At 42.5% G+C, this 22,435-nt stretch overlaps 1 protein-coding gene across 5 annotated transcripts in view; it reads right to left on the bottom strand.

The window, feature by feature from the left end:
- LEKR1 (leucine, glutamate and lysine rich 1) overlaps nucleotides 1-22,435 on the bottom strand; it is a 132,053-nt gene that overhangs the window by 106,182 nt on the left and 3,436 nt on the right. For 3 of the 5 annotated variants that reach the window (XM_061637129.1, XM_061637127.1, XM_061637126.1), the window contains exon 2: nucleotides 9,311-9,404. In XM_061637129.1, the coding sequence (XP_061493113.1) occupies nucleotides 9,311-9,358 (48 nt within the window). In that variant the 5' untranslated portion in view covers nucleotides 9,359-9,404. Of the gene's footprint in view, nucleotides 1-9,310; nucleotides 9,405-9,672; nucleotides 9,729-22,435 lie in introns of those variants that run through there. The other 2 variants (XM_061637130.1, XM_061637128.1) reach the window with 1 other exon arrangement.

Here is a 22,435-nt window from a genome sequence, read left to right as displayed (position 1 = left end):
CTTCAAGAACTTGACTTTGCCTTTTGCTGTGCACCCCTAACCTCATGTTAAAAAAAAAGAGTTGGGCATCTTGGGACAAACTGATCTGTGTTGTCAGTATTTTAATTCACCATATACATGCTTCAAGCAGAAGTAACTTACAGCTCTCCAATTAAAGTATGATTAAAAGGGCCAAGAGTACATTCAGGCACAAACAAGGTGATGTATCAGTTTGCCACTGAATCTTTATACTGTAAGTCCAAGGTCAGATTCTATCCATAACTGAACATGCATTTGAGCTCCACCTAGCAATATCTGTGCCTATCATTTCTGAATAAAATTCAATAATGGTAAAAGACCCTACTCTTGGCCACTTCACACATTATATAGCAACAATCCAAATTTGCCACCAAGTGTACACTTCACAAACAACTGAAGAAAATCATGACTATCTGATGAGTGATTGCACCTGTATCAGGCATGTTTGTCACATTCACACACTTTAAGAGTACTTTTTAAAAAGCAAGTATTGTGTGAAGAAGCTCTTGTCAGGATAGTTCTGAAATCCAAAGACAGCACTATCCTGCAGTTAAAAAGACATGAATGTCAAAGCAGAACACCACCTTATCCTCTTAATTCTCATTTCCAACTATAACCAAGCTTATGTACATTAATGATATTTTCCCACATTCTTCTTTCACTTTCCCTGTCTCTCTCCATTTATTTTAGACTGTAAGGTCCTTGGGTAAAGGGAACTGCCTTTTTCTGCCTATGCAACTCTGTAAGGCATCATATATACTGATCGTGCAGTATCTGAATCTAAGCATAATCCATTAGAGACTGTTCCTGTTATAGGAATGAATGGTGCTTAGCTAGATGGCATCATTCATGCCAAAGGCCTGAAGTACAAGCAGTACAAACCAGCATAAGTACAATTCCAATATTTGCATTATAATGGGACTGAGGAAAAACAGACGCCCCTCATAAGATCAAGGATGATGCAATTATGACACTTCTTCTGTATCATCCTCTTCTCCTATAACACTCCCTTGGGGAGGAAGGATAGAGATTTAATAATAAATAAACACACTCCTGTTTCCCTTTGTGGAATGAATCATGCTGCAGTGTTGAGTCTGCATCGATATTAGTGTTAACCATGGTGAGCTCAAACCAGAGTTTGCAAACTTGATTTTAACCACAGTTGCAACAAAAGCATTGATAATAGTGCAGATGTGATGCTGCATCATGGCTGGTCCAAAAGGGAAGGGAGGGGAAATTAATGGGCAGGAAGTGTTTATGCCTGTGGGGCACTCCCATTCTCCTAACCATGGTTGGGTGATCAGGAATTTGGCATCTACGCTGTGTGTATGTGGTATCTGGAGGTGAGATGGGTGGCTTCCAGAGAAAGGACCTTCTCAGTGGTGGCACCCCAGTTGTGGATTGTTCTCTCCAGGAAGATTTGCCAGACACCTACCTATTGACCATTTGATACCAGGCAAAGACCATTTTATTTTCCCAACTTTTAGATGCAATTTTAATCCTGCTGTTTAATGCTGCTTTTATGCTTTTCTGGATTTTAGCTTCTTGTATTTTTTTGCATTTTTTAAAATGTATGTACATATATATTTGTAAACTACCATGGGAATATAAAAGGTATTTTCAAAAAGACCTTATAGTAGATAAATCACCACTTGTATAACTGGCCTCCCTATAAGAATTAAAAATGAATTCTCAAATTATTTCTGCATATTCAAGTATCATGGTCTGCCCTAGCCATACGATATGTCACATCTCATGTGAGATATGTATTTCAGAAACTATTTCTCACTCACTCACTCACTCACATAAAAATATGTTACACTTAATGGGAATATGGGTGAGTCTAGAATATTGTGCGGCATGGGACAAGCCTTGTACTTGTTTATCCCCAGCATCTGGTATTCAGAAATATGTTGCCCCTGTACATGGAGGATCCATTAGGCCAGCATAGCTAAATTAGTTTATTTAATACCTTTTTAAAGTCACCAAAGCTAGTAAGAGTAGAAGCCTCTGTAGCCTTCTGGATATAGCATTATTTACTGTGAAGCTATAGGTGGATGTGTGTGTTTAGAGATCATGATATAGCAAGAAAGTGGAAGGCTAAGCCAATAAGGGGGGACCCAGGTACAGACGAATGCAGAAAATGTGAAGACTGTCAAATGGGAAAGCAGGGGAGTCATGAAAAAGCAAAGACATTTACTTGCAGGCTTCCTATAGGCATCCCTGGCCCCTCACTTGTGGGGTGCCACAGGGTTCTATCCTTTCTCCAGTGCTCTTTAACATCTATATAAAGCCGCTGGGAGAAATCATCAAGAGATTTGGGCTGCAATGTCATCAGTATGCGGATGACACGCAGCTCTATCTCTCATTTAAATCTTCACCAAGGTTGGCTGTGGAAACCCTGTCCAAGTGTCTGAAGTCGGTGAGTGGCTGGATGGGAAGGAATAAGCTGAAGCTGAATCCTGACAAAACCGAGGTGCTGTTTGTGGGAGACAAGGGAAGGTTGGGAGATATAGACCTGGTGCTTAACGGGGTACGATTGCCCTTGAAAGACCAGGTCCGTAGCCTGGGGGTCATTCTTGACTCCCAGCTGTCTATGGAGGCTCAAGTTTCAGCTGTAAGCCGGGCAGCTCTGTATCAACTCCATCTGATACGGAGGCTACGCCCCTACCTTCCCAACCATCTGCTCCCACCGGTGGTACATGCCCTGATCACCACTCGCCTAGACTACTGTAATGCGCTCTATGTGGGGTTACCCTTGAAAACGGTTCGGAAGTTACAATTGGTACAGAATGCAGCGGCGCGTCTGATTGCAGGCAGCCGCCGTAGAGATCACATCACTCCTGTGTTGAAGGAGTTGCATTGGTTACCGGTTGTGTACCGAACTCAATTCAAAGTGTTGGTTTTAACCTTTAAAACCCTATACGGTTGTGGCCCAGCCTATCTGAAGGAGCATCGACAGGGATGCCGCTCAACAAGATTAACCTCAGAGGGCCTTCTCTGGATCCCACCAGTCAAAACAGCTAGGCTGGTGAGGACTCGAGAGAGGGCCTTCTCAATAGTGGCCCCCGCCCTTTGGAACTCCCTCCCTAGTGACCTACGCCATGCCCCGTCTATAATGAGCTTCCGCAGGACCCTGAAGACTTGGCTTTTTAGGCGGGCGTTTGAGATGGGCTAGTTTTCTACTGTTTTTAAATTTTAATTGTTTTATATACTGTTTTATCTTGTACGTCGCCCAGAGTGGCTGGACAACCAGCCAGATGGGCGACTAACAAATTTAATAATAAATAAATAAATAAATCTGGCTGGCCACTGTGAGAACAGGATGCTGGATCATCCTTTGACATGATCCAACAGGCTCTTCCTTATGTTCTCATTCTATCAGCACCAACTTAAGTAATGATGTAAAACAATCAGGGCTGGAGGATCTTTTTCCCCATGAAAGTCTGTTGATCCAAAGGAAAAGTATAATGAGGAAGCCAAGTTTGCAGCATTTCAGGACTGTACAGCATGCTTACTGGCTCTCTTTCTATGCCACCCCATCTCTGTAGGCTGCATGAAATTAGGGCTCCAAGTTCCCTGCCCCAGTACTAAATGATAGCCCTACAAAAACAAGCTCAATACTGTGCCATCACATTTCAACCAATACACCATGCCTCATGCTAAATGCAGTAAAAATAACTGATCTGTGTTATAATTAGGATTGTACTTCCTTACAGACATTGCTTCAAACCAGAGTTGGCATCAGAGGTCAACATCATGGAGCACCTGCTGAGGGACATGCCCCAGTACAGGGCCCACAGACAGTCCCTGGAGACTGTTAGAGCCATACAACAATGGAACCAATTGCCAAAAGAGGTAGTGGGCTGTCCGACACTGGAGGCATTCAAGAGGCAGCTGGACAGCCATCTGTCAGGAATGCTTTGATTTGGATTCCTGCATTGAGCAGAGGGTTGGACTCGATGGCCTTATAGGCCCCTTCCAACTCTACTATTCTATGATTCTATGACTCCTGGCCCTGATGCTCCTCTTCCTTCCTGTTGCTGCTTGTTCACCTCTGTTGTGCCCCAGGCACAGGGAGAGTTAGATCAGGGAGTGGAGTCGAGGAGGACAAGGTTCCTGGGGACATTGGAGGAAGGGAGGGCTCTGACAGCTCGCAGACTCCCATGGCCGGCACCCCCATCAGGGCAGTTCCAGCCCTGCCTGCAAGTCCCCCGCCTGAACCATTGGGAAGAGACCCTTCACTCGCGCCAACCCCACTCATGCAGGAATCCCTGCCTGGCACTTCAAACGCTTCCCAGCCAATCAGCATCCCACTTTCCGAGCTCGCGTTGTCACCTAGCGAAGCCCCACTGTCGGATGGGCTGTCTGAGGCTTGCCCCCCCTCGCCCCGCGTGAGAAGAGAGACTTTCAGAGGGTGGAACTCCAATGGAGCCATCGTTTACGTGCGAAGACTTTCCCTACTTAAGCAGGTGCCTCCCAAGACTCTAGTGCTGAGTCAACTCTCCCCACATGCTGCAGAGACTGCTTAGGTAGAATATCTAGGGAAAGTAGTGAGACAGGGTAGACAGGTTTATGAAGAGCACCGCTTTGGATGTGACCATCACATTAATAAACGAGAAACAGATCACTCCTCGTCTCAGCCTGGTTCCTTCGTCTCTGGGTCGGACAACCTCCCTCGCAAAGCAAGCAAACGAGCAAGAAGTAAAAAGAGTGAGAAGGAGGAGTAACCACAGCACAACTTCTCTCTCTCTCTCTCTCTCTCTCTCTGGAGGTTGGTGTGAATTTGGCCCACGTGGCAGCAGAATGGGGGAGGGAAGCAAACGGGTATGGCAACAGTGGTGAGAAGAAGGAAATGGACACACTCTGAGAGGGGGACTAACAGGAGACTATCCTGCCCAAGGGTTCCCTGAAACAAGGAACTGGCACCACAACAAGCAGAAACACAATGTAAATATGGTTTAAAATGTTCAGAGTCCATACTTCTCGCAAAAGAGTCACAACTTTGCTGCAGGTCTCCTCCCTCGACGATTTATGAATGACCCTTCGGCCCCTCCAGGTGATCAGTGCTCTCAGCTTTAAAGGAACCAAGTGCTATTAAACTCTGCATGCACAGTCCCTGATCTAGCAACAGGCAGTAAATGCTCTCTAGATGCACATGCAGATTCTCCTCATCTAGCAAGGGAATTTATGAGCTGCAGTTTTTTGACAGCTCTCCCTTGCTCGATTAAAGGTGATTGTGTATGGCAGAATGCTGAGATACTAACCCCTCATTCATAATGAAAGTATTATTTTAATCTTGCGTAAAAAAAAATGAAATTGTCAAGAGATCTGTGGCACATTATGCATTACACAAAGCTCTTGTGTGCCCTTCTATCGTGTCCCTATCATGACATCTGCTTTAAAAATATGTACTTTGGTGTTCAGGGCCATAAGTCAAGGCAGTTCATACTGAAAAATAGTTGCAAAATAGTTATATGTTAAGCCTTTTCATTTTAGCATCTAGAATTACAAAATTCTCTGTTTGAAAAATGCAGCGTCATTGTATATATACACACTCAGAAGTAAAGTGCTTCTGAATTCATTGGGACTAATTCAAAGGTAAGTGTGTGCGGGATTGCAACCTAAGACCAGAGCTTGGAAAAGTTACTTTTTTAAACTACAACTCCCATCAACCCCAGCCAGCATGGCCACTGGATTGGGCTGATGGGAGTTGTAGTTCAAAAAAGTAACTTTTCCAAGCTCTGCCTATGACGTGATTGTATTACCAATACAATGACAGTCAAATTACATATAAAGAATTCTTATTATTAATAAAGAATATTATTATGCAGCACAAGCAGATAAAGCAGCCCAATCTGCACATAGCAATAAACTAAACCGCTGCTTAGTTCGAACAAACAGGCACCAAGGGAGAAGATCATGGCCACTTTGCTCCTCCTTCTCTGATCCTGCTGCTGTGGTGCTGTGAGCTAAGCCATGGTTTAGGGCACAATCCAATTTGATTTTGTGCTAGGCTGGGGGGAGTTAGATGAGGCGGACCCCTGGCTCTGCTGACAGGCTCCTGGCTCTGTCAGCAGAAGCCCCCTGTCTTCACTAAGTCACGGCGCCACCAAGACCCTGCCGGCACCACTGGGGGTGCATGGCAGGGGAGGAGCCACAGAGGTAGACGTAAGCAAGATCCAAGTCCTCCTCAGGCCACTCTCCCAAGTCCCACTCCACACGAGATTTCCAAAGGCAAAAAGGCCGGCAGAATAAATAATGACAACGGTGGTCTATGCAGAAAGCTTCCTCCTTGGTAGATCTCTTCATGGGAGCTGGCTCTTCCCATCTGGCTCCCACATGTGGCTCCCGACAGAGCCTCTGTTCAGCCGGACAGGCAGATCCCGAGTGGAAAGTGGATGCCGTGGAGCTTTCCACTGGCTCCTTCTCCACTGGCCCCCCTCCTACCAGCTACCTGTCAGTTGGATTGTGTTGCCCACTTAGTGTTATCTCCAAACTCAGGTTCGTGGTTTGTTTTCCCCAGACAAACCATAAGCAGTAAGCCACAGAACAAATCTTAGCTATAGCTCATGGCTTGTCTGGAGTCAGATTAACCCAGTGGTTGGACAAAATGCTAAGCAAAGTGGCCACTATCTTCTCTCCAGGAACCCACATGTTTAGCTATTTATGCTAAGCCATGGTTTGGCTTAGTGTTATGGAAAAACAAATCACATGTTATGAGGTCCTATTGTGTTCAATGGGGCTTACTTCCTCCACATATATACTATTTTCTGATATGGCTGCAGAAAAGGAATCAGTAGGAAACAAAATGTAAAATGATATCAAGTCAAAATAAATCAAAATGGGTTGCCCCCATTCCTGGCTACTGTTATTTTTCCTTATTTCATACTTATCAACCCTTTTTATTTTATCTATTTAGTCAAATTACCTTTCTTTCCTACCCTTCTTCCATCCTTCCTAAGTATCAGTCTCCACTAGGCACAATAAAATAATCCAACTTCTCTGCCAGGAGTTCAACAAGAAGAAAAAAAGTGTCCTTAATTATTTAGCAGTTGTTCAAAAATATCTCATGAAAAACATTACCATTTTATTACCAATACAGTCATTTATCTTTCCAAAGATAAATTAATGCAGTGTCAAATACATAGGTAAGCTTGAAAAGCTACTCCAAAGAATGTTTAATAGGAATGTAGGTCCCACTGAGTTCAAACAGATGTTACTTCCTAGTTAAGTATGCATAGTATTGCAGGCTTATTTGTTTCTACTATCAGCCTATTAAAAAAGGGTTATTATGAGTCACTTCTCAAGAATTATTTAGCAAAAAATAAATGACAAACTGGCATGTGTACAAGAATATTATTATAATTGTTTGCTGCAGTCCTGGGCTCCTTCTGGGAGGAAGGTGGGGATATAAATTTGCTTATTTTTCCTGAAAAATACAAAATAAGGTTTTTGAAAACACAGGCAAATTCTGAAAAGTACTGTAACTCATTGCCTGATTTACAGTTAAAAACTAAACTGGAACAAAGTGTTTTTTACATGTAAATAGCATATTCAGGTTTCATTCAATTTCCATCTTTGTCTTTTGTTTCACTGCCCTGGAATAACAGGAAAATGCTGACTCATTAACAACTTACATCCATAGTTCCTGTTATATAGCTAATGAGGGCTTCAAAAGCAACATAAACTGTGCTTGTTAATTAGCTATGGGCGCAATCCAACTCATATTTCTGTTAGGGAGGGGTGGGGGAGTTGGATACAGCGGCCCCCCAGCTAAGCTGGCAGGCTCCTGGTACCACCAGCTGAAGCCCCCCGCTACCAGGGATCCACCAGGGATGGGCCAGCCTGGCAGACATCAGTGGAAGCCCTGAAAACAGGGCATTGCAGGGGAAGAACCGTGGGGGGAGACTTATGCAGCATCCAAGTCCCCCTCTGAGTGCTCCTACGGGTCCTGATCCCAATGAGAATTCTGCTGGCTAATAGGCTGGCGCAGTAAAAAAATTACAATGGCAGCCTACGGGGACTGCTTACTCCCCAGTAGGCCTGTTTGTAGGAGCCAGCTCTTCCCGTCCGGTTCCTGTACACAGGTCCCAATAGAGCTAAAGCTCAGCCAGCCTGAACGGAGAGTGGATACCATGGAGCTTTACGCCGGGCCCCACCTCCCACTGGTTCCCCATGTTTGGGATTGTGCTGCCCGACACAAATGGCATACCATTACAAAGGCAATTTCATTCCCTAGCCTCTTCTCCAAACAGTATGGTTTATGAATGCATTCCAGTAAAAAAGGCACATTCATGTAACTATGTGTTTGCATACACGTTTTTTCAACAGAAAAAATGCCTTCCCTAGATTTTAATTAGTAAGTGGTTTTATGTGCTTCTACTGTGCCTAGTTTACCAATGTATCATTATTTTTATTCTATTGTCTAATTAATTATATTGTCTAGTTATATTCTTCTGATCCTGTCTCGCCTCCATGCTCAGCAATGCATATGTGCATCATGAACTTCAAGGCATGTGGGAGGAGGCTGTAGAATGGAATCTCTTTGAGCGCACAGAAGTTTGCTCTTGAGGGGATGGATTGGGAGAGAAAGGCAAAAACATACCCCAAGTTTTTACAGAATGTCATTTACTTTGAGTATTTTAAACAGGAAAGCTAATCATTAATTGGATAACTATAATGACAAAATGCTGAGAAGAGAGATTTCATTTTCAGTTTTTATAATGACCTTAGCACTCCAATGTTTCACCTAAATTCATATGAATGGAACATGAAACAGAAAAGGTATGGTAGTATTTGCATTTCACTTCTAAAAATCTCCTGGAAAACCTTGTGATTCATTAAAGAGGTAAAACCTTCTTGCAATTTAGAGGAGGTAAGATCTATGCCGTCCCTCTGCCTGGCTATCTTCCTAGTCATTATCAAACCTTTTCATTTCCCACTAGCTTTTAGTTGGCAGAAACTATGTATGGCTGCTTCACAATCCCTCCCCTCTCAAGGTTCCCTTTTTCTCCAACAGATTCCACACACTAACAAATTATTTGCGGTGTGCATGGGTTCATTTGCACAAAGACATTTCTTTGAAAACCACAGGTTCCAAGAGGCACAGAGTGTGCATGTACAGGAAGTGTGCAGATATTACTATTGAGCAGCAATAGACAGAAATGGATTGGAAATGCAATAAGAGTACTGGTCTGGACAAGGTGACAAACTGCAGAGAAACCAAGAGGTTCATAAAATATATCATGCCAGCATAAAGAAACCACCATGAATCCTCACTGCCACATACCTTTTGGATTTCCTCTGGTAATGGATGCACAGGAATGTGTCGGTCCATGTCCTCCAATAGTTTAAATAGCGCTTCCCAGGACTGTCACAGAAAACTGTTAAAAGATTATAAACAGACAAAAATTAACTTAAGTACCTATGTAATATTCCAACCAATACCACAATCTGAAAACAACATCCACACATGAAGACAGGCTTACAAAACCCAATCAGCTGTAACGTGAACACAAAAAGTCAAGGGTTTGCAGAGAGTGGGAACCCAAACACCTGCCCTTCGGGAGTGGTGCTGATGTATTGTTGGGGGTAGAGAGCAGGTTGCTGCTAAAGGAGTTCTGAAGCATAGATGCTCACAATGACAGTCACCTGTTACATGGAGGCAGGGAGTAAATGAAGTCCAAGGCACCAACCTACACTACCTCTCCTTTTCTATATATGAGGGAACTGAGGTGCTTTAAAACCTTTACTCTGAAGCTTTTAGAAACATCAGGCCTTAGGTGCTAAGAGGAGCTGAAGGGGGTGGAAGACTCCATCTACAGTCTAGCCACCACCACCTCCTCCTCCTCCTCCTGTTGCAAAACAGTAGAGAACTGACTTGTTACAGTAAAAGGGAAACTAACAGCTCACCTTCATAATGTTCAATGGGGCAAAACAGATTATCTCCTGTTAGCTCTTAATGTTATGAATCTTCGCAAGTTATTGTCTCTACAAAATATATGTACATTCTCCACCTTCCAGTTAATCCAGAATTCTTGTGTATTTGGGTCAGCCCTGCTCACACAATCCACTTGTTACTCAAGTGAGTAATCCTAACCTTCCCCAGGCAAGCATTCATGTGGGCAAATGTAATGTGTGATCTCACCTATATGTAACTGATATGCAGCCACTCAGCAGTTCCCATGATCATGACAATGTTTTTTCAATGACCACTCATTGTAGAACGTGTTGGCAGTCAGGAAGGTGACTGCACATTTGTTGTGTGAACTGGTCTTTTAAGAGCACCTTTGCATGACAGAACCAGGTAAGCTTGGCTCCTTATGATATAGTGGTTCAGCAGAGCTTGGAAGTGATTAGTTACAAAAAAGGAATTACTTGCAGTTTATTACTTTTTTGAGGAATGAATGGGTGATTTCTTCCCATTTTGATTGTAATAGGAATAATTTTATTATTTTTGAGGAGTAATTGTAATGTTTCCAGCATTACCTTTGGGCATTACTGTGGGGGGAGCAGGGGAAGTCTTCTGCTCCTCTGATTTGTGGATGAAAACCATGTGCCTCAAACTGGGCTTCTGTGCAGCTTCGCTCTTCTCTCATGCTCTGTGGGTGTTCAGGAGGCAATGAGGGAGGAGGTGGCCAGAGATGGGGGGTGGAATGGAGAAAACAATTGTTTAAAAAATGGGAGGTGGTGGTGAAAAATGGAGTGGAAGGAGAAAGGAGCCGGAGGACAAGGACGTGGATGAAGGAGGAGATGGAGGCAGAAGGGTACTGGAGATAAAGAACTGTGGAGGTGAGAGACAATGATGACGTGCATATGTGTGTGTGTGTTATGTATGTTAATACTGTGTTTGCACTTGGTGCATGAAGCAGCCTCCGCCACCCTCCCTGGCTACTTTGCTGCATTTGCAGTGTTTTAACTTTTTTGAACCCCTGAGGAAAATGTTTGCTTTGGTGGGTGTACCTTAGTTGGTGGCAGGGCAGGGGTCTGGGAGGTGGCTGAGTGAGAGAGACATTGCTTGCTGGCTGAGAGTGGGAGGGTTGCGCTTGGTTTGACACGCACAGATCTGAGCGGTGGCTTCTGTCTCCCTCCCCGCCTCCCTTACCAGCAAAGAGACTACCCTGCTATCTTATGGATAAAAAGAATTATTCTAATACCTCTGTGTGTGTGTGTGTGTGTGTGTGTGCGTGTGCGTGTGCGCGTGCGCTTACTTTTAATATTGTTTTAGGCTACTTAGGTGTGCAACATCCAAGGCCAGCACCTTGTAGGCACTCTAGTTTTTTTTAAAGTAGCTTAATTGTAATTGCAGTGATTACTTTTGAGTAACAGTAATCCATTTCTTTCAGAACAACTGTAATTGTACTAGTAATTTATTCCTTTTTGGGGCCATGTAACAGTAATTGTAATTTATTCCTTTTTAAAAGTAATCTTCCAAGCTCTGTAGTTCAGTTTCTGGCTCTCTTAACCATTTCCAGGGGCGTATGTGTGTGTGTGTGTGTTACTGGCTTTATATATTTTCACACTTGAAAAAGAAAATCCAAATGAACCCTCCCCCCTCTGTTTTTTATAACGCAATTTAAGAGATGGAGGGTGGAGGCCATGGTGACTAGGTGCAATGGAAGACAGGCATTTCACCATGTGCAACTTGTCATGTGGGGCTAAGGTTTCTGGGTGGCAATCTGAAAAGCATGCTGCTAACCATTAAAAGCATCATTGAAGAGGGTGGGGAAGGAGTTCAACCCCTCTGACCTATTCCTCTCCAGTGGTGCCATCAGGGCAGCACTCTGGGGCAGATGTCCTGGGCCCCATTCAGAAGAATAAACAGGAAGGCCCCCAACAGAGCACAGCTGGCTTACTACATTTTAAAGTAATACATATTGCCATCTAAAGAAGGGGTTCCCAAACAGCGGTCCATGAGCTTCATTCGGGTGCTCTGTGGCATATCCATATTAAATATTCATATTGATTTTTAACTGTAGTTTTATTGCTTCTGTTTTAATATTGTATTGTATTATACGATAATTTGAATACAATGCAATATAACATAAGAAATAAAAGAAGCAATCAAAAATCATACATCATCCAGCACTGCACATCACAATTGCTGCAACAGGCAGAAAAATCATTAAGTGGTCCGTAAAGACCATCAGCAGTTTTCAAGTGGTCCATGAGGAAAAAGTTTGGCAACCACCGATCTAAACAGTGAGTGGCAGGGCATAAAAGCAGTTAAGATCAGAGTCTAAAACTACCTAACTGCATCACTGCTTTTGTACCTGTCACAGCACTCCAGCTTCCCAGGCTCCTAGTCCGTGAGAGGAATCGTAGAATAGTAGAGTTGGGAAGGGCCTATAAGTGTTGCGCTGCATGTAATTTGTGTGCTTAATTTACTTTAAAGCAACACCAATTCCCTGCTCGATGCAGGAATCAAACTTAAAGCATACCCAACAGGTATTTTGTGTATTTGAGAAACAAATTTAAAACAATTACCTGGAGGCTAGCACCATCAGAAGAGGTTTTATATCCTTTATGAAAGAAAGAACCTTGAGGAAATTTTGTTGTTAACTTTTTTATTTTTCTTTTCTAATACTGATTCCAAACAATCTTTTTTTACAAAATGGCTTTTTGGAGCCTCTTTTTTATTTAGTTCCCCATGGCTTAAAATTTTGCCAATACAAAATTTATTTATTTATTATGCTTGTATACCGCCCCATAGCCGAAGCTTTCTGGGCGGTTTACAGTAACTAAAAACAAATACAATTTAAGATACATCTTTTAAAAAACAATTTAAAACACAATTTAAAAATTTAAAACAATATAAAACACATGCTAAAATGCCTGGGAGAAGAGGAAAGTCTTGACCTGGCGCCGAAAAGGTAACAGTCTTGGCGCCAAGCGCACCTCGTCACAAAGATAATTCCATAATTTGGGGGCCACCACTCAGAAGGCCCTCTCCCTTGTTGCCATTCTCCGAGCTTCCCTTGGAGTAGGCACCCGGAGGAGGGCCTTTGATCTTGAACGTAGTGTACGGGTGGGTTCGTATCGGGAGAGGCGTTCCATCAGGTATTGTGGTCCCAAGCCGTGTAACGCTTTATAGGTCAAAACCAGCACCTTGAATCGAGCTTGGAAACATACAGGAAGCCAGTGCAAGTGAGCCAGAATCAGTTTTATATGTTCGGACCATCTGGTCCCTGTTACCAATCTGGCCACTGCATTTTGCACAAGCTGCAGTTTCCGAACCGTCTTCAAAGGCAGCCCCACGTACAGCGCATTGCAGTAATCTAATTTAGAGGTTACCAGAGCATGAACAACTGAAGCCAGGTTATCCTTATCCAGATAGGGACGTAGTTGGGCCACCAATCGAAGTTGGTAGAAGGCACTCCGCACCACCTAGGCTACCTGAGCCTCAAGTGACAGAGATGATTCTAGGAGAACCCCCAAGCTACGACCTGCTCCTTCAGGGGGAGTGCAACCCCATCCAGGACAAGCTGGACATCCACCATCCGGTCAGAAGAACCACCCACTAGCAGCAGCTCAGTCTTGTCTGGATTGAGCCTCAGTTTATTAGCCCTCATCCAGTCCATTGTCGCAGCCAGGCACCGGTTCAGCACACTGACAGCCTTACCTGAAGAAGATGAAAAGGAGAAATAGAGCTGCGTGTCATCAGCATACTGATGGCAACGCACTCCAAAGCTCCGGATGACCGCACCCAATGGTTTCATGTACATGTTGAACAGCATAGGGGACAGAACTGACCCCTGAGGAACCCCATACTGGAGAGTCCAGGGTGCCGAGCAATGTTCCCCAAGCACCACCTTCTGGAGGCGACCTGCCAAGTAGGAGCGGAACCACCGCAATGCAGTACCTCCCACTCCCAACTCAGCTAGTCTCCCCAGAAGGATACCATGGTCGATGGTATTGAAAGCCGCTGAGAGATCAAGGAGAATCAACAGAGTCACACTCCCCCTGTCTCTCTCCTGACAACCATACAGGGCAACCAAGGCTGTTTCCGTGCCAAAACCAGGCCTGAAACCCGACTGAAATGGATCCAGATAATCTTTGTAGAACTGCTTGTAGAAATGGGTTGTAAATGAAACCTTTTCACATTTGCCTAGATTTTGGAGTAATTACTAAACTTGATTTCTTAAGGAATCTGTTTTATATCTCAAAGTGGGGGGTTCAAACTCAGATGACTACCTAAAATGAAAGCAACTTGGAAGTTTCTGTTGGGGAAGGGAGGCTTGTGATTATTGATTAAGAGGGGGACATGGCAGGCACACTATACAGCCTGCCCTGATTTCCAGCTGTAAATATTTGGGGATGGATCTTTTGAAAACATAAATGTACTATATTAAGGGGGAAGGGGACTGAGACAACAAAGGAAGTCTAAGGGGGAAGAAAATACTTCTGCCTCTGTGATCCACATACACAAAATCCTTGTTAACCCTTTGTGCTCAGAAAGAAGTTAGCTTAAACAAACCTAAAGGAAGGAATAAGAATGGGAGGAGGCAAACCATCAGGTTTCATTCACACTAACTGAAAATTCATTTTGAATAATCATTCTTCTAACACACATTCTTTTCCATAAGCTATGCAGTCACACGCAAACATACAATTCATAAACCAGCAGCAAAAATCTCTCACACAAGTTCAGCATTTACTATTTGCTAGCTGACCTGTGAGAGAATTTGGAAAAGGTCCTACAAGTAGGAATGATTGGGCGAACTACATGATAAATCCAGATCCATCAAAGGATACAAATATGTTTTTAGGAATAGACAGGACATTATATTATGTTTTGTTACAACAGCAAACTGTGCATGTAGTGACAAAATTGAATCATATATTGTATGTAAATTGACCACTGAAGAAGACCCATTTAGGGTAGAAACATATTTGGTCTACTATCTAAGTATTTGTATGCCACATCTGACTTGTCGCAACATTGATGGCTGTATTAGTTGACATTGTGATATATTAGCTTTTAGACATTTGATGTTTATTTGTTGGTGTGTGTATATACATACACACACATACATATATACACACTATTTGTTCGAGATTAAAGGTGGACATTTTTATTTATTTATTTTATTAACTTTGGTATCAATATTTTTAATATTTGGATACCCAAACCCAATTCTGTATTACTTAATACTTTTGTATTGAGTCAGGGAACCAAAACAAAAATAAAACCTTTCCCTTTTCTGCAATTCTTGACTTGAATGCAGGCCACATTCATTTAATATCCACAACAAAAAACAGAACCACATAAAAAAGAAAGACATTTAAAATTTAGAGAGAAAAAAGATTGACAAATGGTGAAAAACAAAACTTGTTCTAGGCAATATCATTATTTTATAGGTTTCTAGACCATTGTCCCTTCGGGAGTGCTGTGGCCACCAGCATCACCACAGAGCAAAATGACCAGAAAAATAAGCCAATTTAAGGGACAGGGAAAACAAATTACAGGATCCTGCGGGATTGGATCTTAATCTCCAGAGTTTTTAAAAACCCAGTTAGCACAATCTGATCCCTGGTCAGGTTCTTATCCTGAGGCACTCTGACAACAGAAGTAAAATTTCCAGGGGATTTCGCAGGAGAAAGAGTAAAAAGCTGCTTGGAGATCAAAACTGGGTCTCAATGCACTTCTGGGGATCAAAACTGGATCTCCCAATAGGAATAGTTCTGCCCAATTAGAACCCTAAACAGACCTACTCAAGTTTCTTAGTTCCTATGAATGCTTTGCCCTCAGTCATTCATGGACTAACCATTTCCAGTTGCCAAGGAGAGCAGAGCAGTGTTTGTTCAAAGGAAGCCTTTTTACCTTTCAAATTCTAATCATTACCATTTGCCAGAACTTCCTCCTTAAAATATTCAATAGGAGATGAAAGCATGGAAACACATGCACACAAATGCTTCACACACATTTCAGAGCTAACTATATGGTACTCCAGGTGTCTGGACCTTCCACATGTTCAGAAAGACACGTTTGCCATTTTAGAGGTCCTAGGCCACCCCCGCTGGCCACCATTCTCCAGCATTTGTAAAAACCCATGTACATGCGAATCCCCCAGACATGTGTATACTGCAAGTGACCCAAAACATACTTAGATCTAATAGAGTTAAAACTGCATGCTGACCATGTATGTAATCCACCCACAACCCAACCCAGGGCTTGTGCTGGGAAGAAGGGCGGGATTTAAATCAAATCAATCAATAAATAAGAAAGCACACAAAGATAAAATAAAAAATAATTTTATTCAAAGGAAAAATAGGAAAAATATAGTGTTCATTTACAGTTCATGGATATTGTGAGCAAGGTCTAACCAAATCAACTGATAGAACTATAGAGACTATAAGAGACGCTGTGTTATTCACATGCATAGACTTTCTTCCAAAAGAAGGAAAGAGAGAGAAATAAAAGTGTTAATAAAAGTGTTAGAGTAATACCTTTCTTGTAAAAATGTTGGAATTTAAAGTCAGGAATGAGGCTTTGTATCAACCTCAGGAGCCAAGCTCTGCCTGCAATGTAACCTAGAGCTAGACAAGAGAGACCTCATCTTTCCTTGGATTGGTTGTGGTGTGACGTGAAGATGGGAGGAATTTGTGGGAGCCCAAAAAAATGCACCCTCACCTCATGGAGCCCTGATCCAAAATACCTTTCCTACCCTTGTAGAGTTACATGTAAAAGGGAGATCCTGGCCAAACAGAGTGCTTCCTCTGTTGGTCCACCTTTCCTATTTGACTTCCACTGGCACCAGGTGAAAGATTTCATTTTTCTCCCAGACTGACTTTCACCAAACAGCTAAAAATTCCCTTGTGTCTCCTCAAGAACACCTCCAAGTAGTGTAGGGATAAATGCTATTAAATATGGGGTGGTTTTAAAAAAAAGAGAGACTACAAGGTTTTATGAATTAAGATCAAAAGTTTACTAAAAGGATAAAAAGGTTGTTCTTAGAGGAAAAAGAAAGTTTTCAATGTAAAAATGGTTACAAGCACACAAAACAATTTCCCAAAGAAGCAATAGAAAACAGCAGAATAATGGAGGATAACCCAATCTAACTTTCCCTCATCTAGGCAGATCTCTAAGGTAAAGACTTGTGTTAGAATTCCAGCCCTCCTTTCTTCATTCTCCATTAGCCTTATCACCATTGTGAGATGCTACCTGATTTGGCTTTCTTTCATCTGCTTCCTTCATATACCCTTGGGCTACATTACTCCCTTACATCCCAAGTCACAAACCTCAAGGAAGTGCAGGACCTTAATGCCAATAGCAGACACTGCCTACATGCAACCCACACCTGCCTCGATGATTTTTCCACCTTCCAATTTGATCTTGGGACAGGCAAGATTTTTCCAATTAACCCCTTAGTTCTCAAACTAACCTACATGCACGATTTATAGTTTTTGTTTCCCAACAGTCTAATTCCTTCATAGTCCCACTAGGGCAAAGAAGGAATCATGATTGCTCACTACTGCCAGGGAGGAGTCATAGCTCAATGGGAGAATACATACTTTGTAAACTGAACATCTGAGGTAGGTAGCACAACTGGGACAGTGCCCCCATTGTGCAGAGCTGTCAACAGTCAGAGTAGAAAGTACTGTACTGGATGGAACTGACTCAGTGTAAGGGGGTAGGGAGACATGTGGCCTTCCAGATGTCATTTTATTCCAGTTCCCATCTACCCCAGCCAGCATGGCCAATGGTCAGGGATTATGAGACTGCAGCCCAACATCTGGAGAGCCACAGGTTCCCCATCCCGAGTGTGAGACAAATTCTTATGTATTGCAAGTAGGGGAGGAAGACAGACAGAAGAAACAACTGACAGCTGCCACAGCTACCTCATATCCCATCTTATGAACAATCAAAACGGTGTAGTGGTTAGCATGTTGGACTAGCACTGAGTATATCCAGGTTCAAATCCCCTCTCAGCCTTGAAACTCACTGGCCAGTCACTGGTACTCTCAGCCTCAGAAGTATCAGGGTTTATGTGAGGATAAAAAAGAGGAAGAATCATGTATGCCACTCTGAGCTTCTTGATGGAAGGGTGTGGCAAAGGAATAGTAAACAAATTTAAAGATAGATGAATATTTTGCAAATTACATTTGAGAAAAAAACACCTGCCAAAATTCATATTTCGTCACAGAACCATCAAAATACAAGGGCCCTTGTCCACCTTCTTTGCATCTGATTTGCCTAGTGAAAATGGAAATAGACTGCCTTCAAGTCGATCCCGACTTACAGCAACCTTATGAGTAGGGTTTTCATGGTAAGCGGTATTCAGAGGGGGTTTATCATTGCCTCCCTCTGAGGCTGAGAGGCAGTGACTGGCCCAAGGTCAGTGAAGTAAAAAACAAAAGCATGCTGCTAACCATTAAAAGCATCATTGAAAAGGGTGGGGAAGGAGTTCAATCCCTCTGACCTATTCCTCTCCAGTGGTGCCATCAGGGCAGCACTCTGGGGCAGATGTCCTGGGCCCCGTTCAGAAGAATAAACAGAAAGGCCCCCAACAGAGCACAGCTGGCTTACTACATTTTGAAGTAATACATATTGCCATCTAAAGCAGGGGTTCCCAAACAGCGGTCCATGAGGTTCATTCGGGTGGTCTGTGGCATATCCGTATTAAATATTCATATTGATTATTTATATATATATATATATGATTTATATCCCACCCTTCCTCCCAGCAGGAGCCCAGGGCGGCAAACAAAAGCGCTAAAAACACATCAAAACATTATAAAAACAGACCTTAAAATACACCAAAACAAAACAACTTTAAGAACATTTTAAAAAGCTTTAAAAACATATTTGAAAATGGGTTAAAAACATATTATTTTAAAAAACATATTAAAAAGCAATTCCAACACAGAAGCACACTGGGATAGGTCTCAACTTAAAAGGCTTGTTGAAAGAGGAAAGTCTTCAAAAGGCACCAAAAAGATAAGAGACTGTGCCTGCCTATTATTTAAGGGGAGGGAATTCCACAGGGTAGGTGCCCCCACACTAAAGGTCCATTTCCTATGTTGTGTAGAACTAGGGTTGCCAGGCTCAGGGCCTGAGACTGATCCTGTATCTTTAGGAGAAAAGAAAGTCAGCCAAGTGCAAGTGTTCTTGCAACACTGTAACGGGAAAAACCACAAGGTGGAATTCTCCCTTCCCCCTGCACAACTTGTAAAGATACAGAAGACCTCTTGGTTGTCAGGCCCAGCTTCCAAGAGGTCTTTTGTATCTTTGAAAGTTGTGCAAGGGGAAGGGAGAATTCCACCTTGTGGTTTTTCCCGTTACAGTGTTCCAAGAACACCTGCACTTGGCTGACTTTCTCTTCTCCTAAAGATACAGGATCAGTCTCAAGCCCTGAACCTAGCAACCCTATGCAGAACAGACCTCCTGATATCATGGTATCTGCAGGAGGCCCTCACCTGCAGAGCGCAGTGATCGACTGGGTATATAACGGGTAAGACGGTCTTTCAGGTATCCTGGTCCCAAGCTGTATAGGGCTTTGTACACCAAAACTAGAACCTTGAACTTGGCCTGGTAGCAAATGGGCAGCCAGTGCAGTTCTTCAGCAGCGGGGTGACATGTTGGCGATACCCTGCCCCAGTAAGCAATCTCGCTGCCACATTTTGCACCAGATGCAGCTTCCGGATCAACCTCAAGGACAGCCCCACATACAGCGCATTACAGTAATCCAGCCTGGAGGTTACCAGTGCGTGGACAACAGTGGTCAGGATATCCCGGTCTAGAAACAGATGCAGCTGTCTTACCAGCCGAAGCTGGTAAAAGGCACTCCTAGCCACTGAGGTCACCTGGGCCTCTAGCGACAAAGATGGATCCAGGAGCACCCCCAGACTATGGACCTGCTCTTTCAGAAGGAGTACGACCCCATCCAAAGCAGACAACTGACCAATTATCCGAACTCGGGAACCACCAACCCACAGTGCCTCTGTCTTTCTTTTTTTTTTTTTTCAATAATTTTTATTCAGATTTTCATAAAACATACAAGACAAAATCATAAAACATTCAAAGACAAAAAACAAAATCAAAAATAGTTAAACAAAAAGAAAAAAAGAAAAGAAAAAAAAAAAACAAAAAACAAAAATAAAAAATAAAGAGTAAAATATTGACTTCCCATTTGTCAAAGATCAAATCAGTTATAAGTCTATAATATATAGCAATCCTGTCTCTTAAGTCATATTATAAAATCACTTTCCTCCAGTAGTTATCTTACTTAATCATCAAATCTCATAAACATTACTTTATTCTTTCCACAAAAAGTCAAAGAGAGGTTTCAATTCTTTAAGAAATATATCTATCAATTTTTTTTTTCCAGATAAGCATATCGATTAATCCATCTCATTACTAATTATGATAATCTTATTGTCATAACCATAGTCAAAATAAACATTTCAATTAATCCATCACATCAGAATCTGTTAGGTTCAGTAATTTCAGTAGCCATTGTTCTATTATCTCTATTAGTTCCATTTTCCATCTTCCATCTTCAGTAGTCTTGTTAAGTCCAGTAATTTCAATATCCAATCTTCCATTATCAGTATTCCATAATAATCTTGCTGTCAAAGCCATAGTCATATAGTAAGAGTCTGATGGGAATTACCTCTATCCCAAATATTTTCTTGCCATCCATTCTGAATAAGTTGCTGAAATACTGCTGTAAAATCATATCTCTGTTCTTTTTTTCAAAATACACTGGGTCATCTCTTAAAAGTTTTTCCATTGTCACATGGCTGCAGTTAATTCCATAGATTTTCTCTATATTGGGCTCCATCACATCATTCCAGTCCAGAAGATAATCCATGCCATTGATAACTTTATCTCTAGAATCTTCATTAATTTCTTCAGAGATAACATTGAGTTCCAAACAATAGATTTTATTTCTAAAGTCCATAGACTCCAAATCTTGTTCCTGTTCCACGTTTGTTCCAATCTCCGGGATCTCCTCTCTCACAGGGACCCCTATTCCAGTCTCCAGGGTCTCCTCTCTCACAGGGACCCCTGTTCCAATCTCCGGGGTCTCCTCTCTCACAGGGACCCCTTCCAGGGTCACCTCTCTCACAGGGACCCTTATATCTTTAATCTCCTGCTTCATTTTACTCAATTCAATTTTCGTTATCTCAATCTCATCCATTATTCTCTGAAACATAGTTATTTCCAGATTCTCAGCCACTTTCTTAATTGCCATTTTAAAAGAAAAATATAGGAAAACCACTTCTTATTTCAGCAACAATTGGGTTAATACTCCAAACTTGGTGACATCACAGTATAAACAGAGCAGACAGCCTTATCTCTCCAATAGTTAAGTAAACAAAATGCAGTTCCCAGGATCGAAGCAATTAATGGCAATCGTCAAGAAACAGATTCGTCAAAATAAAATAGACCAAAAAGAGAGTAGTCTCAAAACAGTATAATATTTTTCAAAATAAAAATCTGGAATAGAAATCCCTCTTCTGTGTGTATCTTTAGAATGCAAATCCAGGACAGCTTTTTGCAACAAAAACAGAGATAAGCTATTAATTAGTGCGTAGCAGAGAGAAGTTACGGCTCCCCAGTGAGATGTCAAAAACCGATCAATCTGGCAAATCTCTTTTAAACAGCAACAATTTAAGTCAAGTAAAAGAAAAATATAGAAAGAAGGGTGCTTGCCTGTTAGTGCGTTCTCTCTTAGAAGATAAGATGAACGTTCGCTTTAACAGATAGAGCTTGCTGTTGAAAATCCGTCCCACCTTCGTCGGCTGGACCTCGTCCCATAAATTAATGAGATCTGGTCGTCCCAACAAAAATAGGCTTTGAGGTTAATCTCTTCGTTTCTCCCTACCCGGGAGAAGTTTAATCAGTCAAAAAAAAAAGAAAAAACTGACTGATATATCTGAATAAGCTTCTTTTGAGGCAGGAGCCCGTCTCAAAAGCAGGCACAGGCTAAGTCACCCTTCCCGGAAGTCAGTGCCTCTGTCTTTCTAGGATTCAGACTCAGTTTATTGGCCCTCATCCAGCCCACCACCAAGTCCAGGCAGCGGTCAAGGGCTTGCATGGCCTCTTCCAATTCAGATGTTTTGCAGAAATAGAGCTGGGTATCGTCAGCAATGCATACTGCTGACACCTCGCCCCAAAGCTCCTGATGACTGCCCAAGGACTTCATATAGATGTTAAACAGCATGGGGGACAGGATGGTACCCTGCGGCACCCCACAGCACAACTGCCAGGGGGCTGAAAGACAGTCACCTAATGCTATTCTCTGAGAGCGACCCTGGACATAGGATCGGAACCACTGTAAAACAGTGCCTCCAATACCCAGCTCACCAAGTTGACGCAGAAGGATACCATGGTCAATGGTATCAAAAGCCGCTGAGAAATCAAGTAAGAATAACAGAGTTGCACTCCCCCTGTCCTTCTCCCGAT

This window comes from Rhineura floridana, chromosome 7, assembly GCF_030035675.1.
Source record: "Rhineura floridana isolate rRhiFlo1 chromosome 7, rRhiFlo1.hap2, whole genome shotgun sequence".
Lineage (NCBI taxonomy): Eukaryota > Metazoa > Chordata > Lepidosauria > Squamata > Rhineuridae > Rhineura > Rhineura floridana.
Note: the sequence above shows the minus strand (reverse complement) of the source record. Positions and strands in the feature narration are given on the sequence as shown.